This window comes from Eleutherodactylus coqui, chromosome 7 (genome assembly GCF_035609145.1).
Source record: "Eleutherodactylus coqui strain aEleCoq1 chromosome 7, aEleCoq1.hap1, whole genome shotgun sequence".
Taxonomy (NCBI): Eukaryota; Metazoa; Chordata; class Amphibia; order Anura; family Eleutherodactylidae; genus Eleutherodactylus; species Eleutherodactylus coqui.
In genome coordinates, this window is record NC_089843.1 from 78,472,371 (window position 1) to 78,493,227 (window position 20,857).

Below are 20,857 nucleotides of genomic sequence, written 5' to 3' on the forward strand. Positions count from 1 at the left end.
ACCATATGATTTAGGGCTCCTCAAATGACCATATTTGTGCGCACAATACGCAGAGATTGGAACCCATTGATTTCAATGATCTCGTTCTCATTTCCATATTTTCCTGCGTATTTGCACAGCTAGGGCCCTATAGAAGTCTATGGGAGGTACGCAAATGCATGCGCATAATGCAGGAATATGCGCAATACGCTGCACAATTCCATGAAAGAGAGAACATATCTGGACATCATTAGATTAAATAGCCTTTTAAATCAGGTCGGAGGAGTGTCGTGCATGCATGCGCACTGAAGCGTGCGCAATTGTTCATCTGCTTGTCTGAAGGATTCCCTAGGGTCCGTTTAGACAAGTCGATTTCTTGTTTGAATGAGCGAATATTGTCAGAATTCGCTCAGTTAGCCTGTTTATGCATCATTGGCTCATTCAAATGTGAAATCGCTCAGTCGTTCACATTCGCTGTATAAGTTACTGAGAACGACTAAACGATCCCTATTTAAACCAAACGATAAGTGAACGATGATTTTTAGTCATGCGAAAAAAAGAATAACGAATGAAAAGTGAACGATTATCGATTTTTTGAACAATAGGCGTTCCGTGTAAAAGAGCCTTTGCTGGCAGTGCAACAGTAGGGAATTTGAAGTTCCCATCCAGTTTGCTTATTTTGATTGTACCAGTAGTTAAAGGCGATTACAACAATAAGGTCTTCTGCACACGGGCGAATTTGCATTGCAAAATCCGGAGTGGGATTCCGCCTCCGAATCCTGCAGCAAATCCAGCCCATAGCATGCTATGAGAAAACGCGATTTCCTGCCCACAAGCGGAAAACGATTGCAATTTTCTGCTCTCGGGGGAGAAATCGCAGCATGCTGCAATTTTGTGCAGACTACGCACAGTCGGCTTACATTGGTGTCAATGAAAGCTGTCCGACCCGCAATTATGATTGCAGAATGGCCGCATGAGCCACGTCATCGCCATAGCAATTGGCGTGGCGCCCTCTGGCACATTCGCAGCATAGAAGAAGACGCCAGACAGGTAAGTTTGGGTCACCGGCCGGGCATCAAGTCAAACTCCGCTGCCATCCCGAATGCGGGGTCCAACCTGCCCGTGTGCAGGCGACCTAACTCTATATATCAAGGAGCTGTTTTTTACGTACGTTCCTTTTTGCCTATCATAGACATGGTGGTATGAACATTTCAGTGCAGCTGATATTTTGCAAGTCACTTTTTTAAAATATATCTTTGCAAAATGGTAGAAAAACTATGTTTGCAGACATCCTGGAGAGCCGCAGATGCTCCCGATATAGAACAATACTGTCAGTAAATTCCTATGCATAATGAAAATGAGCTTGGAACTGATCTATATATCAATTCCCAAACTTTACTGCCCTTCTGCAATGAAACTAAATCCAGGCGGTGGCATGTGACCTGAAATGTGATCTCTGTATTAGAAATCATTCATTAAAAAAAAGGCGAAAAACCTGCTCTATAATAATCATGGAAAAATGTTCTGAAAAATAACCCTTGTGTTGTGTCACTCGATCCGTCAAGGGAAAGAGCCTCAGAAGCTGAAGGTGGTGTGAATAGTAGATGTGCTTAGGGTGAAGATATTCTTGTGTCTAGCTCTGTACTAGCTTCAGTCTGCTAGTCTCCTGAAATGCATGCTAAAGAGAATTCCCGGCATCTCCCTGTCAGCTTTTAGTCCAATAAGGAAGCCACAGATATACAGCACATGCTGCAGCTTCTCTAGGCTGGCTGCTTCCTGAAGGATCAGGACATCTGCAGTTACAGGAGCAGCGTGCGGGGGCCTTGGCTGCCTCTGTTCTGCAGCCGCTGCTGCTACTGTATACAAAAACCCTATTCAATGTCTGCCTAGTCCGAAAGCCACTTGCTGATCGGCGGTAAAAAGAGCCAACAACAGAAGAATGGCCTCGGGAAAAAATCAGCATGGCATGTATAATGGATCCAAACAGAGCCCCTTGCTATCACAGGAATACACTCATGAACTGCATGTTAAGATGTGTAAGAAAATTGCTCAACTTACTAAGGTAAGATAACAATCATCCCATCCGTCATGCCACCTAATGTGACAGAAAACCATTAAATAGGCATGAGACGCTGATACAGGCGTACAATACACCAGCATGCTCATATTTCATTCTCCTCTTTATCCACTTGTAGTGGTGATTATTGATACTTAACATGTTTTGGAAGACAACCGAATACTTCATTGAACGTCGTCTATGTATCTCCAGAAGGTCTAAGACTGTCTTGTTTTTTCTAATGATAAATTATATCATACAGGTAACAGCATGAGGTAAGCTGCAAATGAAACTTGTCTTCTGCTACGCCGGATTGTACATTGTCATTTATCGGATTCAGGTTAACGGGAGAGATTAGCAAAGGTGTGAACATCGAAAATGTACATTTTTTTTTGGCTAAAAATACTCAATCCTAATGTATTATCCAGATTTAAAATGGTGCAGTGGCAGTGCAGTAGAATATACCGTAGGTGATAAAATAATAGACTAAGTCATTATATACCATTTACATTATAGGAGTATGTAGATATGTGCTATGATAAAAAATGGCACTGTATGGGCATGTAAGACTCAAGAGCGTCTGAATATATGCTCAGCGTAGATGAATAGATAGCAGAATACCTAACGAAATACTATAGCTGTGTGTTTTATGGTTTTTATATCCATATCTGTATCATTGAGCGTTAATCAGACTGGCACATTAGGAACTGAACATCTCTAGTCATACGTCAACCGATTCAACGTCTACAGGAGATACATAGATTTTTATGTATGGTTTATGGTCTTGTGCTTTTTATATAGAGTGGTGTTCTCAATCATATTGACATATGTAAGAAAGAATATAGATTGTCTTCATTTTCTATAAATACAAATGTTGCAGAAAATATCCCCGGTGTAATATAGAAGCATTGTCACTTGTTTAAAGACCCCTTTCCATATACTTAAAGGGAACCTGTCACCAGGTACAAGCTGATCCAATCATGGGACAGATTTGCCCATTTGGCTCCTGTATGTCTAGTATTCTGAAACACTACTGCGTTTCATAAAAAAACACATACTAAGGGCTCACTCAAATGAGCGTATTTTTGCGGTGTATTGCATACATATATTTTTTAACACGCATAAAACACAGTACTAAAGCCCCACTGATTTACATTGTGCCGTTCAGACCGTCATTTTTCACTCGCGCATATTACGCATGTGAAAACAATGCTCAGCATGTCTTACGCAACATTATAACTTACGGGTACAGAAAATGCGCACTGAATACGCATGCTGTGTACTTCGTGTTATGCGTGTGATAAATATGTGTGGAAGCCAAAATACGTTCATGTGAGTGAGTCCTTAGCAGTTTGACTCAGAGCACAGCTCTCAAGTTGAAGGGGCGGTCTGCACCGGAGTCTCCCGGCTTACTGCATCAAGACTGACGGCTCCTCTCTCTGCTTGTGTATTAGAAGAGGAGCTATCAGTCTTGATGATGTGGGTGGGGAGAGCCCAGTGCAGCCCTCGTTGACCAACACTTCTGTTCCAGCTGCCTTTCAGAATAAAGCATACAGGGGCCGATTGGGCATATCTGTCCCATGCCTGTGGTTTAGCCATTGTGAACCTGGTGATAGGTTCCCTTTAAATGGTTTTGAAGAGACTTCCCAATGCATTGAGATACTTCAAAATAATGTGCCACCTTTTTTTATCTGTAGTCTCCCCAATACTCTCAAACTTTCAGAGTTCAAATACAGAAGTGAAAATAATCAAAGTCGTGGGTCTGTATTTAAAAATATCATACACCACATTTGTACTAAAGCTGTAAAACTCAGATGTACTCTTCTCACTCTGCAAGTTATTTTTCCTTATACAGATGCAGTTTGTGCTGCAGAGCTGCACTTCTTTCTATAACTGTGGACAGCCATTTTGGATATTATGGATAGCTGTCACTAGTCACTCAGTCATCTAGTGCATATACAAGCAGAAACAGACTTTTTTCTTCTCTCTTCTCCATTCCTCCTCTATGTGTATGTTAGAGAGGTTATCCTGCAATCTAAAGTCATTCACTATCCACAGGATAGAGAGTAACTTTATGATCAGTGGAGGTCTCACCACTGAGACACCCACCAAATCTGAGAAGGCCAGTCCCATGTCCCCCTCTTCTTGCCACTGTGGGAATGCTTCTCCAACCCGCAGGGATGTTAGACTGAATGGTGTGCTGACTGCACGTGTGTGGCCACTACTCCATTTAACTCTATGGAACTGACAGAAATTGCCAAGCGCTTTGCATTTAGTTATCTCCGGCAGTTCCATTGAAAGTGAATGAAGCGGCAGTGTGCCTGCCTAACCGCTGCTCCATTCAATCCTCCCTTCACTGCAGGGAGTGCAATAAGCCTACAGTCAGCAGGAAGCTGGACATGTGACCCTTGTACTCGGGATCAATGGGTGTCCCAGTGGTGAGACCCCTACTAATCATAAAGTTATCCCTTTAAGGTGGCCATACACCTTAGATAGCTGTTGGCTTGTTTGGACAACAGCTATTTCCTGTTAGCCTCTGACAAACGCTTCTGGTGGTGACTTATCTCCCATAAGAAAAAAGGATGAACATGTTGAAATTCAACATCCCTGACTTTTTTTGCCCGACATTTGCCTTCAAGATAGAGTCAGGACACCCCCTTGAGCATTAAGTAGACCCTCCGAAATTGACAAATTTGGCTGATGGTCATCTAATGTGTTCAGTCACCTTTACTCTAATAGCAACATGCCTTTTTGATAGAAGGCAAGAACACCCACAAGCACCCTGAGAGCTCTGAATGTAAATTCTCCCTCTTAAAGGGCTTGTCCCGTTTTACGTAAAAGCTGGCATGAATGTTCAGCTGTTCTCTGTGGGTTCTATCTAGTCTAACCATGAACGATCATGTGTTATCACTCAGGAAGCTGCACCTGACCAAATATTGTATCATATGGCAGTCACTGGTGTAACTATAGGGGATGCAGAGGATGCGGTTGCTCCTGGGCCCAGGAGCCTTAGGGGGCCCATTAGGCCTCTTTTCTCCATATAGGGAGCCCAGTACTATGAATAAAGCATTATAGTTCGGGGCCCTGTTACAGGTTATGCTTTGGGGCCCAGGAGCTTCAAGTTACGCTTGTGCAGTCATGTAGTACAAGGAAGGTCCCAGATCTGTCAGAGCAGTATGGAGAACCTGGAGAAAAATGGTTGAATAATCCCTGGAAATAGACACATTCTTGCTGACAATCCCACTATAAACTAGAGCAATCTTATTGGAAATAGATGTCTGCCTGCACTCCAATATGGCGGTGTCTGAGAAGGTAAAGTTAACATGACTTGAAAAAAAAGAGTTGATTTACAAGCCAAATATTTCATTCAAGCACTTATTCTAGCCCAGTTGAATATGGGTATAATAGACCTATCTAAATGAGGGAATTTTTGTAGACCCACTTCTATAGAAAACAAATTGTAGTTCATAGTTTTACAGACGGTTTTCCTTTCTTGCATTTTCCCATTAACTGCCTAAAAGAGTGATTCCCAACCAGTTGACTATGTTCAACCTAGTATGTCATGAGAAGCTTCTAGGGGTGTCGTGGCAAAAGAGTAAGAGAGAGAAAGAGATCTTTGGGAGCGTAGCGAGATAAAAACTTTTGCTGAGAGGTGCCATGAGCCAAAAAAGTTTGGGAAACATTAGTCTAAAAAATGCATGAATTGACAAAAAAACATAGCAAGAAAAAAACTGTACTATGTAAACAGGGATGTGGAAAGTGTTAATAAGACAAAAACTCACTTTCATATTATAGTGGGACAAACTTATTTCCAAAGAGGAAAACCCCTCCAAGGGAAACCACAGGGCTGTATACATACAGTATGCATTACTGAGGTAGCATTGTTTCTGGCGCAGAACACGGCTAATCACAGAGGCACCATATGGTCGCATGTGAGCTGCATACGGGTCTGTGATGAGGAACCACAAGGTGTCCTTGTCTGGCACTGTACAGGATGCATGCATATGGGTTCGTCATCTGCATGGAGCCTTAGGCTCTGTTTAGGCACGGTTGTGTCCTATGTCAGACTTATACCCATATGTTTGGATCCAACTGCCATTTATTTCCATTGTTATTATGATTTGAGGAGCATAGGAGCTTACACAGTTCAGAACTGTAAAAAATAGGTATCCAGACGGAAACCTCCCAGACATGTGCCCAAAGGACATACAGTACTTCTGGCATCTGTCTACATGGTGGAAGCCTATGAGTATGTTACAGTATATGATGGTATTGGCTTTTTATGTTATGCAAAAGATATTTTTTTGACTACCATAGTGCGAACGGAACCTAAAACTCAACATAGGATAAAAGTCCTGTAGACTAGGACTTGGGATATTTTTTTCCTTTGCAACTAACATCCATTGGTTACAAGGTGACCTTGGGATCCCGTTTGAATGTGATGTTATCTTTCTTCTCTTTCGGAAGACTTTTTAATTTATTAACATATTTTTTTCCTCTGATGGAAACCACGGTAGTCCAAAAGTGAATCCCTAAGACAACCTGCTTATTTATAGTGGAGGACTTTTTCAATGTCACTTGTACATTCTATGGAAATATCTGTAAAATGCAGACAAATTCCCAAATTATCTGTGTGTGATATATATAGAATACTGATGAGAAAATGTTATATGTCATTGTATTGGAAATGAACATGATTCGCAAAACACCGTTTTGACAGAACTATAAATTTATCGCTGAAGATGGAGCGGCACAGAATGACAAACAGCTGAGTCACAATGAGCAATTATGCTATTATTCCTCCTCAGTGGACAGAGCCCCTTCATGTATTTTTTAGATTTCAAATTACTGCTGGATGAGGTATAAAAGAATATAATTTACCATGCAGCATGCATATTTGTGTTTTGCTAATCTAAATATGAATAGAACCCGAACCCAGTAGTTCTACTGAATGGTATATAGATCACCATAGAACATTAGAATGACCTACAGGAGTTGCTCACTTTTCATAATTCCAATTTTGAAAGAATTGCTGATCACAGGACGTCCTGCATGCACAAATCTCCAGATGTAATTTGCACTAGAGAGAAGAAAGTGTTACATACTCCTGCAGTGCTACCACAGGTGAAATGAAGCACTACATGAAGCTCATTGAAATCAATGTAACAACTGGGAATGACGAGATCTCCAGAAGCTGCTCTTCACTCTTACTAGTTTATATAGTTAAGGAATGAGAAAAAAAAAAAACCCGTGTTATCTCAGAATTACCTAATAGGGTATTTTAAAATCAGTTTTCTGAAAGAGACAATCCCTTTAAGTTCAGTTCAGTAGATCCAAAGGGAGTCTAGGTTTTGCAGCCCCAATGTTTACAAAAATTAAGGGGGATGTTCCATGTAAACAACCCTTGTTCATATGTCCTAGTAGGGACCCGATTTATGAGTTGTAACAGAGCGACTATGTTAGAGCAGCCCCTGTTCTGGAGGACTTAAAGGGACACTAAGGTTTCAGATAACACATGCTCATCTTCTAGCTTGTGTTAGTCTCATCAGTTCTGTAATGCATTCAAAATGTTGTTGTTTCACCACTGTAAACTATGCTTGAAATGGCTGCCACTAGGGGTGTTTTCCTTCCAGCTTCTTTGCAGTCCACACTCTGGTGTTAGGTATACAGCTTCTGTGGTAACAAGGATACAGGAATGTTTCCATAGCAACAGGGAGAGAATCTGCACAGGAGGCTCCCATGCACTCTAAGTCAGAGGATGCAGACTGACAGATCTGCAGACACTGTGATAATGATCTTCACAGTCTCTGCCTCTCCTTCTGTTACAGGAGAATGTGTGTGTGTCTGTGTATACACATTATAGTGGGTTTATTAACCATTTTGCTAGAATGTCTCTGAATGCTTGAATCATCCTGGGAAAGCAGAGGAGTGCGCATACAGATACTACACAGTAGGAAGTAAGGGCAAGGAAGTCAGGACAGTAAACTACTGTCAGAATGCTAGGCTTGCTCCCCCTCCTGATAGTGGATAGCAAGCAGCAGGGAAACAGCAGAATAGGGGATTCCACCTGAAAATAAGAACTTAAAAACATGAAGTATGGTGCAAATAGCAGCAAATGAGAGGGCAAGGAGAGCTTGATATATTTTAGAAAACGTGTTGAAAGCTCAGGTACAATTTATGCCAACCATGTATTACATCTGCAGCCATTCATCTGATACTGCATTTGTACTGCAGCCACTGCTCAAGGGAAAATGTTAGGCTGTCTGTTGCTTCTCTCGGCAAAATCGGCTGTCTCTCGTAATGACGGGAGTGGAACCTGTGCAATCAGCTAATCACTGGGTGCTGCATTCTGAATCGGGTTTTTCTCTGATGGGATAACACTTTTAAGTCATGTTTAAAAAACTGATCATAATGAGGCAATAATAACCGTGATTGCATTTTTACATGGGTTTCACCACAGTGCACTTTTTCATTGAAGAAAAAGTTTAAGTTGAAGCTCCTGGGCCCTGATATTCTATACATTTTTTAACATTGATTTCTTAAGTGTCAGAGTGCCCATTGGGGCCCACTTGCTAACCTCAATTTGACTTCACCTCCTATACATACGTCCCTGCATAAAAGGCACTTTGTAAGCCTCATCCAAATGTATTTTTTATTATGTATCCATATTTGTTTCCTATTGAAAGTTCCTAAATATGGAGATGATGTTAATCAATGTACTAATTCACACTGGATGTCCGACTGATTTAAATCCTTAAGAAGTCAATGGAAACATAAATAACGAGGTATATACAAACAAAGCAATCCTTTTATTCTTATCAGTTTTATAATAAACGTAGGGAGTAGAGATGAGCGAGCATACTCGCTAAGGACAATTACTCAATCGAGCATTGCCCTTAGCGAGTACCTCCTCGCTCGGAAGAAAAGGTTCGGCTGCCGGTGGCGGGTTGGGGAGAGCGGGGAAGAACGGAGGGGAGATCTCTCTCTCCCTCTCTCCCCCCCACTCCCCCTTGCTTACGGCCGCAACTTACCTCTCACCCAGCTGACAGCCGAACCTTTTCTTCCGAGCGGGCAGGTACTCTCTAAGGACAATGCTCGATCGAGTAATTGTCCTTAGTGAGTATACACACTCATCTCTAGTAGGGAGGCATAAGGCAGGAGCTATGCTATTGTTAGGAACCCATACATGACGTGAGGTCATAGACCATTGGTCCCCAACCAGAGGCTCAAGAACCACATGTGCTGTGCAGCCTGCAACAGAGTCCCGAGTTATGACCATATGTACTGGCAGTTGACATTATGGAAGACATGTCTTAACCAACAACAGTGCCAACTGAGATGGCATAATACTGTAGTCAAGTTTCACACTGAATTATTATCAGCAAATGTTTGCAATTCGCAATTTCTTTGAAATTTAGGCTAGCACTACACAACAACTTTGTCTGCATCGCATACTAACATTGCAGTATTGCCCTGCTACATCGCATCAGTCACGTTGCAATTTGCCAGGACCTGACAATTGCAAAAAGTCCATCAGGCTCCTTGGATTACATTAGAATGCGATAGACCAGGGCCAAAGTATGATCTTCGCATGTGCAACATGTGTTGTGGCCAAAGTTGTCACGTAGTCCGAAAATTTCTCTCCTCCATTTTTGCAATTAATTTTGTTCCTGACCTTCACTCAAAGTTGAATGTGGCTCACATGGTACAAAAGGTTGGGAACTTCTGTCATAGGGTGTGTACTTTTAGAAAAACGAAGAATTTGTATGTTTAGCGATATAGTTTTGTTAATGTATCAGCATACTGCTCACCTTTGTACCCAGGGAGCCTGTAGGATTCCGGTATTTGGGTCTGAGTGGGATTTCATGCCCTGCAGGGGCGTAACTATAGAGGGTGCAGGGGATGCGGTTGAGCCTTAGGGGGCCCATAAGGCCTCTCTTCTCAATATAGGGAGCCCAGTACTATGAATAAAGCATTATAGTTGGGGGCCCTGTTACAGGTTTTGCATTGGGGCCCAGAAGCTTCAAGTTATGCCTCTGTGCAGCATGGTTTAGGTATAGGTACGGGTGCAGATACAGATAGAGGGGGGGGGGGGCTGCTCACCTTTTGCATCAGGGCCCTTGAGCCTTTAGTTATGCCCCTGATCCTTTGCAATCACTTTTGCTACTCATTTGGCTTTGGGTAAACCTATGTAATGGAAAACTCTAATACTATTCTTATACTACCTAGAAACCTATACAAATACTTGACTGTGAAGTTAGTCTATCGTACAAGTACTATACCCAATGTCAAATTTCAAGTGGAGTTAGAGCAAGTGCCCAGGGCCGAAAAGTTAACACCCCTGAAGCCATAGAGTCCAGTGAATTTTCTATACGCCATGACTATACTCTCAATCTCAAGAACTTTGTGTACTGTAAACCATAGAATATGCAGATTTGTGATTTCTGGGCTCCCAGTCCTGTCTCCTTTCCAAACTGCTCCAGTTATGTTCCCTTTTTTTCATCCTGATCAAAGCTCACATATATCAGTGAATTTAACACCATGCATTCTGGAATTATGACAACTCAGTAAACTTGCATACAGATTAAATCAGAGACAATTTACTGGAAACAGCACAATGTTTTCTGCTTTAATTGTGCATAACGCTAAGCACCGCATTCATAATTACGCAGTGCACTCTGTATTGTAGAATTAATGTCCCCGTTTTATTCGCTCGTCTGTCCCTTAGAAATGCGAGGCGTTATATACATATACAAAGACACAGGAAGGACACTGATGGCAGAACATTATCTGTTCTCGCTACAAAGCATAATCGTAAAATACATCCTTAATATAACACGGAATTACCTCTTGAAAGCTTTCAGGCACAGGATCACATGTATTGATTTTCATTCAGAGCACAAATAATCTGTCTTTAAAGGAACGACGATATAATATACTGTGCCCTTGTGTTTGGGCAGTTTTCTAACATTGTAGATCTAAAGAGAAGTTGAAGTTTGATGTTATAAAACGAAGCTCAAGGATGACTCATCTGACAGTGATTTCTATGTAGAAGAAAGTAGCTTCAACTCTTCATTGAATATTAGGAATTCCTTAAAGAAACCTTCTGACTTCAAGACAAATTTCTGTCCTGGGACCAAAAGGGGAAGAGTACATTACTTGATCTCATTCTCTACTGATGTCCGTCCAATCCGCTAATTTGAAACTTGTTTTCAGCTGTCCAAGCTGGCTACTGCAATTTTGTAGCTACCTACTTTTGTGCACTGCTCTATGATTGGCCAACACTGATCCCGTGAGCAATGCTGGCCAATCAAAAAGCAGGTCTAGCGCATTGGTAGTCTAACACTATCAGTGCATTGTTAGGTTTAGGTAGTCGGAAGATTGAGTTGGCCATCTTAAACAGATAAGAGGATAGCAGAGGAATGGGAGTAAGGATACTATTAATTCATTGCTTTACATTATAGGGGTCATCAGAGGCGACAGTCTCATTAAAGGGAACTAAGCTTATGGGCTCATGGGACATGGGTGCTAAGTAGAGATGAGCGAGCATACTCGCTAAGGGCAATTACTCGAGCGAGTATTGTCCTTAGCGAGTACCTGCCCTCTCGGAAGAAAAGATTCGGGTGCTGGCATGGGTGAGCGGTGAGTTGCGGGAGTGAGCAGGGGGGAGCAGGGGGAGAGAGGGAGAGAGAGATCTCCCCTCCATTCCCCCCCACTCTCCCCTGCCACTCCCCGCCCCCCCCCCCCCCACCAGCACCTGAATCTTTTCTTCCGAGCGGGCAGGTACTCGCTAAGGACAATGCTCGCTCAAGTAATTGCCCTTAGTGAGTATACTCGCTCATCTCTAGTGCTAAGTCCAAGGATGTAACTATCATACTCACCTGTCCAACATTTCCTCTCCAGTGTGCGTCCACAAAGCCAGCACTTGGTGCATTTGGCAGATCCCTTCTCTTCATTGAGGGCACATACACATACTGTCCACAATGTGTGCATGTACCTAATGAGGAGCAGTAAGCTCAATGTACCAAGCAGCAGCTTTGTAGGCGGACAGTCAGCAAACACGAATGTGAAAGACACATTCCTGGACTTAGCAACCCTGTCTCGTGAGCCCATAACCTTAGTTTATGGGTCTAATAGAAGGTGACAGGTTTCCTTTAAAGCTGGCTTCACACATAGGGGAAAAAAGCCAATGTTTTTTTTAGCAGTTTTTGAGCCAAAGTCAGGAGAGGTATCAAAAGGAATGGGAAATATAAAAGAAAGACTTATATTTCTCCTTCTTGCAGGCTAACACTCATGGCTGTAGATACATTTGGATATAAAACTACAGCAAAACTGACACAAAAGCTGCAGCAAAAAAAAAACTTAAAAACCAAACAATCTTTTTTTTTTTTTTCTCATTAGATTTTTATTGAATTTCACAGTCAGAATTTACATGTATGCATTAGTATGATTACACTTATACAAGAATTGTTACAGAAGTGAAAGTAGAATACATTCGAATTTTCTGCGTGAAACCGTATTGAGTCATATGAAAGACATGTTATGAAGAGTTTTGGGTAGGGCAGGACATTGGGGGAGGACAGATAGGGGAGGGGGGGGGGGAAGGCATGAAAACATAGGGGTTTATAGGGAGGTTTGGGTAGGAAAACAGAGAAAAACAACAATTTTAGACATCAAGATGTAAGTTTTTCATACCATTGGTTCCATACTGTCATGTATTTTGCATATGAGTTGTTTCTGAGTGCAAGAGTTTTTTCTAATATTCCATGTTCCGTTATAAGTTGTATTAGATCATTTATGTGGGGAATTTCCATGGTTCGCCATTTTCTAGTTAGAAGGAGTTTTGCCCCCATCAGTATATGGCAAATTAACTGTCTTTTTTCGGGTCTGTTTTCCCCGAGATCTAGAAGTAGTAGTGCTGTAACAGGGAGTTCAGGGACTTTGGTAGTCGAGATTTTGTTAATTAATGAGTAAACATTAGTCCAATAAGAGGCAATTAGAGGGCATGACCAAAGTATGTGTAGTAGGGATCCATCCTGCCCACATCCCCTCCAACAGCTGGCGTCAGGGGTAGAGATGAGCGAACGTACTCGGCAAGGCCGATTTCGCAATCGAGCACCGCGATTTTCGAGTACTTCACTACTCGGGTGAAAAGTACTCGGGGGCGCTGTGGGGCGGGGCGTGGCGTGGTGGAGCGGGGGGTAGCAGCAGGGAACAGGGGGGAGCCCTCTCTCTCTCCCTCTTTTCACCCGAGTAGTGAAGTACTCGAAAAGCGCGGTGCTCGATTGCGAAATTGGCCTTACCGAGTACTCTCGCTCATCTCTAGTCAGGGGCCATCCGTCTCTTCTTTAGTTGGTCTGGTGTGAGATACCACCTTGTGAGGGTTTTTAGGTGGGTTTCTATTAAGTTGGCACATTTTGTCGCTTGTTTAGCTTTTTTAAAAGAAGCTAACCAGTTGTCTAGTGGGATCTTTGTTTTTAGGTCTCTTTTCCAATTTAAAAGGTGGCATCTCTTCCCCGATTGAAGGTTTCCGGTCATCTGGTCATAGAAGTATCTAGTTGTGCTTTTGTTCCCTTTTTGTAGTTTTGTTATATTTGTAATTGTTGTATGTGGGAGCAGTATATTTTGGGGTTGGATAGTTTGTAATATGGATCTTAATTGGAAATATCTATACATCTCGGTCTTTGGTAGTTTGAATTGTTCGACTAATTGGGGGAAGGACTTCAAGGTATTTTGCTCAAAAAGATCCATTATTTGTTCTATCCCCGCCTCCAACCATGTGGTTAGTCGCAGGCCCGGTATGAAGTGCTCTAGAGTATCCAACAGGATTGTGCTTTGGCTTTGAGTCTTAGTGTTTCTTATGCTCTTTGTGAGTTTGGTCCACGCCTCCACAGTCGCGGTGATTGTTGGTGAGTGGTATGGGAGATGTAGTTTCAACCTTAGCTGTGGATATAATGTTGCCAGAATGGTTGCATATATTAGAGAATGTAGAGATTTGGAGTTAATTTGTTCTCGTTCCATGTTGACCCATCCTGTCGATGTTGAGTGGGTTATCCACTCGCTTGACTGGTTAAGTATAATTGCCAAATAATAGGATTCTAAGTCGGGAAGATCTACTCCTCCTTGAGTTTTATGTAAGGTCAAGATTAGAGATGAGCGAGCACCAAAATGCTCGGGTGCTCGTTACTCGGGATAAAATTATCGCGATGCTCGAGGGTTCGTTTCGAGTAACCAACCCTATTGAAGTCAATGGGCGACTCGAGCATTTTTGTATATCGCCGATGCTCGCTAAGGTTTCCATTTGTGAAAATCTGGGCAATTCAAGAAAGTGATGGGAACGACACAGCAACGGATAGGGCAGGCGAGGGGCTACATGTTGGGCTGCATCTCAAGTCCCCAGGTCCCATTATTAAGCCACAATAGCGGCAAGAGTGCCCCCCCCCTCCCAACAACTTTTACTTCTGAAAAGCCCTCATTAGCAATGCATACCTTAGCTAAGCACCACACTACCTCCAACAAAGCACAATCACTGCCTGCATGACACTCCGCTGCCACTTCTCCTGGGTTACATGCTGCCACCCCCCCCCCCCCGCACAACGCAGTGTCCACAGCGCACACCAAAGTGTCCCTGCGCAGCCTTCAGCTGCCCTCATGCCACACCACCCTCATGTCTATTTATAAGTGCGTCTGCCATGAGGAGGAACCGCAGGCACACACTGCAGAGGGTTGGCACGGCTAGGCAGCGACCCTCTTTAAAAGGGGCGGGGCGATAGCCCACAATGCTGTACAGAAGCAATGAGAAATATAATCCTGTGCCACCGCCATCAGGAGCTGCACACGTGGGCATAGCAATGGGGAACCTATGTGCCACACACTATTCCTTCTGTCAAGGTGTCTGCATGCCCCAGTCAGGCTCCCTGGAACCCACCGGTGGTACGTAAATATATCCCATTGCAGTGCCCAGCACAGCTGAGGTAACGTCAGCTTTAATGCAGGTGGGCCAAAAATTAATTGGATTACACTGTAGGTGAGGGCCCCAAAAAATTGGTGTACCAACAGTACTAATGTACCTCAGAAAAATTGCCCATGCCCAACCAAGAGGGCAGGTGAAACCCAATAATCGCTTTGGTTAATGTGGCTTAATTTGTAACTAGGCCTGGAGGCAGCCCAGTTAAAATAAAAATTGGTTCAGGTGCAAGTTTCAACGCTTTAATGAGCATTGAAACGTATAAAAATTGTTTACAAAAATTATATGACTGAGCCTTGTGAGCCTAAGAAAAATTGCCCGTTCGGCGTGATTACGTGAGGTTTCAGGAGGAGGAGCAGGAGGAGGAGGATGAATATTATACACAGATTGATGAAGCAAAAATGTCCCCGTTTTTGATGGTGATACAGAACGATGCTTCCATCCGCGGGTGCAGCCTACGTATTGCTTAGGTATCGCTGCTGTCCGCTGGTGGAGAAGAGAAGTCTGGGGAAATCCAGGCTTTGTTCATCTTGATGAGTGTAAGCCTGTCGGCACTGTCGGTTGACAGGCGGGTACGCTTATCTGTGATGATTCCCCCAGCCGCACTAAAAACCCTCTCTGACAAGACGCTAGCCGCAGGACAAGCAAGCACCTCCAGGGTATACAGCGCGAGTTCAGGCCACGTGTCCAGCTTCGACACCCAGTAGTTGTAGGGGACAGAGGCGTCACCGAGGACGGTCGTGCGATCGGCTACGTACTCCCTCACCATCCTTTTACAGTGCTCCCGCCGACTCAGCCTTGACTGGGGAGCGGTGACACAGTCTTGCTGGGGAGCCAGAAAGCTGTCAAAGGCCTTAGAGAGTGTTCCCCTGCCTGTGCTGTACATGCTGCCTGATCTCCGCGCCTCCCCTGCTACCTGGCCCTCGGAACTGTGCCTTCTGCCACTAGCGCTGTCGGATGGGAATTTTACCATCAGCTTGTCCGCCGGGGTCCTGTGGTATAGCATCACTCTCGAACCCCTTTCCTCTTCGGGTATCAGAGTGGAAAGGTTCTCCTTATACCGTGGGTCGAGCAGTGTGTACACCCAGTAATCCGTAGTGGCCAAAATGTGTGTAACGCGAGGGTCACGAGAAAGGCATCCTAACATGAAGTCCGCCATGTGTGCCAGGGTACCTGTACGCAACACATGGCTGTCCTCACTAGGAAGATCACTTTCAGGATCCTCCTCCTCCTCAGGCCATACACGCTGAAAGGATGACAGGCAAGCAGCATGGGTACCTTCAGCAGTGGGCCAAGCTGTCTCTTCCCCCTCCTCCTCATCCTCCTCATGCTCCTCCTCCTCCTCCTAAACGCGCTGAGATATAGACAGGAGGGTGCTCTGACTATCCAGCGACATACTGTCTTCCCCCGGCTCTGTTTCCGAGCGCAAAGCGTCTGCCTTTATGCTTTGCAGGGAACTTCTCAAGAGGCATAGCAGAGGAATGGTGACGCTAATGATTGCAGCATCCCCGCTCACCATCTGGGTAGACTCCTCAAAGTTTCCAAGGACCTGGCAGATGTCTGCCAACCAGGCCCACTCTTCTGTAAAGAATTGAGGAGGCTGACTCCCACTGCGCCGCCCATGTTGGAGTTGGTATTCCACTATAGCTCTACGCTGCTCATAGAGCCTGGCCAACATGTGGAGCGTAGAGTTCCACCGTGTGGGCACGTTGCACAGCAGTCGGTGCACTGGCAGATTAAACCGATGTTGCAGGGTGCGCAGGGTGGCAGCGTCCGTGTGGGACTTGCGGAAATGTGCGCAGAGCCGGCACTCCTTTCCGAGCAGGTCTGACAAGCGTGGGTAGCTTTTCAGAAAGCGCTGAACCACCAAATTAAAGACGTGGGCCAGGCATGGCACGTGCGTGAGGCTGCCGAGCTGCAGAGCCGCCACCAGGTTACGGCCGTTGTCACACACGACCATGCCCAGTTGGAGGCTCAGCGGCGCAGGCCAGCGGTCGGTCTGCTCTGTCAGACCCTGCAGCAGTTCGTGGGCCATGTGCCTCTTATCTCCTAAGCTGAATGGTTTCAGCACGGCCTGCTGACGCTTGCCCACCGCTGTGCTGCCACGCCGCGCGACACCGACTGCTGCCGACGTGCTGCTGCTGACACATCTTGATTGCGAGACAGAGGTTGCGGAGGAGGAGGAGGAGGGTGGTTTAGTGGAGGAAGCATACACCGCCGCAGATACCACCACCGAGCTGGGGCCCGCAATTCTGGGGGTGGGTAGGACGTGAGCGGTCCCAGGCTCTGACTCTGTCCCAGCCTCGACTAAATTCACCCAATGTGCCGTCAGGGAGATATAGTGGCCCTGCCCGCCTGTGCTTGTCCACGTGTCCGTTGTTAAGTGGACCTTGGCAGTAGCCTCCGTTTCCACAACCCTATACGGCAGCATCTCCAGGCTGATAAATTTGGCTATGTGCACGTTTAACGCTTGAGCGTGCGGGTGCGTGGCGGCGTACTTGCGCTCCAACACTTGCGCTAGCGATGGCTGGACGGTGCGCTGAGAGACATTGGTGGATGGGGCCGAGGTCAGCGGAGTTGAGGGTGTGGGGACAGGCCAGGAAACGGTAGTGCCTGTGTCCTGAGAGGGGGATTGGATCTCAGTGGCAGGTTGGGGCACAGGGGGAGAGGCAGCGGTGCAAACCGGAGGCGGTGAACGGCCTTCACCCCACCTTGTGGGGTGCTTGGCCATCATATGTCTGCGCATGCTGGTGGTGGTGAGGCTGGTGGTGGTGGCTCCCCGGCTGATCTTGGCGCGACACAGGTTGCACACCACTGTTCGTCGGTCATCTGCATTCTCAGTGAAAAACTGCCAGACCTTTGAGCACCTCGGCCTCTGCAGGGTGGCATGGCGCGAGGGGGCGCTTTGGGAAACAGTTGGTGGATTGTTCAGTCTGGCCCTGCCTCTACCCCTGGCCACCGCACTGCCTCTTCCAACCTACCCTGCTTCTGCCCTTGCCTCCCCCTCTGAAGACCTGTCCTCAGTAGGCGTAGCAAACCAGGTGGGGTCAGTCATCTCATCGTCCTGCTGCTCTTCCTCCGAATCCTCTGTGCGCTCCTCCCTCGGACTTACTGCCCTTACTACTACCTCACTGATAGACAACTGTGTCTCAACATCATCGTCCTCCTCACCCACTGAAAGCTCTTGAGACAGTTGCCGGAAGTCCCCAGCCTCATCCCCCGGACCCCGGGAACTTTTTCAAAGGTTGGGCATCGGTCACGACAAACTCCTCCAGTGGGAGAGGATTCGGAACCATTGCTGCCCATTCTGGGCAGGGGCCCGAGAACAGTCCCTGGGAGTCTGCCTGCTCCTCAGAATGTGTCATTGTAATGGAGTGAGGAGGCTGGGAGGAAGGAGGAGCAGCAGCCAGAGGATTCAGAGTTGCAGCAGTGGACGGCGCAGAAGTCTGGGTGGTCGATAGATTGCTGGATGCACTTTCGGCCATCCACGAGAGGACCTGCTCACACTGCTCATTTTCTAATAAAGGTCTACCGCGTGGACCCATTATTTGTGAGATGAATGTGGGGATGCCAGAAACGTGCCTCTCTCCTAATCCCGCAGCAATCGGCTGCGATACACCTGGATCAGGCGCTCGGCCTGTGCCCACACCCTGACTTGGGCCTCCACGTCCTCGGCCGCGTCCACGTCCTCTAGGCCTACCCCTACCCCTCAGCATGGTGTATTACCAGTAGTGCAGAAACAGAACGCTGTAATTAAATGTGCCGCTTATTGGCCTGTGGTTGGAGGCTGACTTCGCTTACGAACGCACAGCAGAGCCAGGAAAGAATTTTGCGCAAGCCTGCTGTAACACTTAGCTGGCTGCTTATGAATTAGGACAACTACCCCCAGCAGAGACCCAGTACACTGAGGACGGTCACAGGCAGCCCAAATAGATTTTTTTCCCCAAATGTTTTTGGAAAGGCCCACTGCCTATATACACTAAATATGTCTTCTGTCCCTGCCTCACCACTACTGGCCCTGGACAATGTAAAATTACTGCAGACTGTTTCACTGTGGACAGGAATACAGCAGTCATGTAACAGGCTACACAGAGCCAGGAAAGAATTTTGCGCAAGCCTGCTGTAACACTTAGCTGGCTGCGTATGAATTAGGACAACTACCCCCAGCAGAGACCCAGTACACTGAGGACGGTCACAGGCAGCCCAAATAGATTTTTTTTCCCAAATGTTTTTGGAAAGGCCCACTGCCTATATACACTAAATATGTCTTCTGTCCCTGCCTCACCACTACTGGCCCTGGACAATGTAAGATTACTGCAGACTGTTTCACTGTGGACAGGAATACAGCGGTGATGTAACAGGCAACACAGAGCCAGGAAAGAATTTTGCGCAAGCCTGATGTAACACTTAGCTGGCTGCGTATGAATTAGGACAACTACCCCCAGCAGAGACCCAGTACACTGAGGACGGTCACAGGCAGCCCAAATAGATTTTATTTCCCAAATGTTTTTGGAAAGGCCCACTGCCTATATACACTAAATATGTCTTCTGTCCCTGCCTCACCACTACTGGCCCTGGACAATGTAAAATTACTGCAGGACGCAATGCTCTGCACGGCCGATATACAAAAAAAAAAAAAAAAAAGTGCAACACTGTAAAAAGCAGCCTCCACACTACTGCACACGGTTTGATGTGGCCCTAAGAAGGACCGTTGGGGTTCTTGAAGCCTAAAATAACTCCTAACACTCTCCCTATAGCAACTCCAGCAAGACAGCACTTTCCCTGATCTCTGTCAGAATGCATCTGTGGCGAGCCGTGGGAGGGGCCGATTTATATACTCGGGTGACACCTGATCTCCCCAGCCACTCACTGCAGGGGGGTGGTATAGGGCTTGAACGTCGCAGGGGGAAGTTGTAATGCCTTCCCTGTCTTTCTATTGGCCAGAAAAGCGCGCTAACGTCTCAGAGATGAAAGTGAAAGTAACTCGAACATCGCGTGGTACTCGTCTCGAGTAACGAGCATCTCGAACACGCTAATACTCGAACGAGTATCAAGCTCGGACGAGTACGTTCGCTCATCTCTAGTCAAGATAGATCGTGCCACTCTAGGTGGTTTACCATTCCACACGTATTCTGACATCTAACTTTGGAGTTTTTGTAGTATAGCTTGGGGGATCGGTATAGGGAGTGTTCTAAAGTAATATAGGATTTTTGGAAGGGTCATCATTTTATATAAGGTGATTTTTCCAAGCCATGTAGATTGATGTATTTTAAAGTCACTTAGATCTTCCTGTAGTGCTTTAAGTAGTGGAGAGTAATTGGCTGATATGGTTGTGGATAGGGGGAGGAGATTTGAATTCCAAGGCAGGGAATATTTTTAGATTGCCACTGGAAGGGGAATTCTTGTTTTATATCATTTTTTAGGTTGTTTGGTATATGAACGCCCAGTATTTGTGACTTGGAAACATTCAGTTTGTAATATGAAATTTTTGAGAATAAAGATAGAGTGGAGTATACATATCTCAAGGAGGTTATAGGGTTAGTTATCATGATTAACGTATCATATGCATATAAGCTGATTTTGTGTTGTCTAGTTTTTGTGGGTATTCCTTTTATATTACAATTTAATCTTATGGATTCGGCCAGGGGTTCCATTGCTAAAATAAATATTAGGGGTGACAGTGGGCATCCTTGTCGGGTCCCATTGGTGATGGAGAATGTTTCGGATAATGTACCGTCCACTAGGACTCTAGCTGAAGGAGAGGAGTATAGTGCTTTTATAGCATTGATGATATTGCCTGTGAGGCCAAATTTTTCCAAGACAGCGAAGGTATAGTCCCAGTGGAGGCGGTCGAA

General features: G+C 45.4%; 1 protein-coding gene across 7 annotated transcripts in view; it reads left to right on the forward strand.

Moving 5' to 3' along the window:
* Window positions 1-1,755: 1,755 nt before the first annotated feature.
* FAM184B (family with sequence similarity 184 member B) overlaps window positions 1,756-20,857 on the forward strand; it is a 95,123-nt gene continuing 76,021 nt past the window's right edge. For 3 of the 7 annotated variants that reach the window (XM_066573241.1, XM_066573244.1, XM_066573243.1), the window contains exon 1: window positions 1,759-2,041. In XM_066573241.1, the coding sequence (XP_066429338.1) occupies window positions 1,919-2,041 (123 nt within the window). In that variant the 5' untranslated portion in view covers window positions 1,759-1,918. Of the gene's footprint in view, window positions 2,042-2,293; window positions 2,311-20,857 lie in introns of those variants that run through there. The other 4 variants (XM_066573242.1, XM_066573246.1, XM_066573245.1 and 1 more) reach the window with 3 other exon arrangements.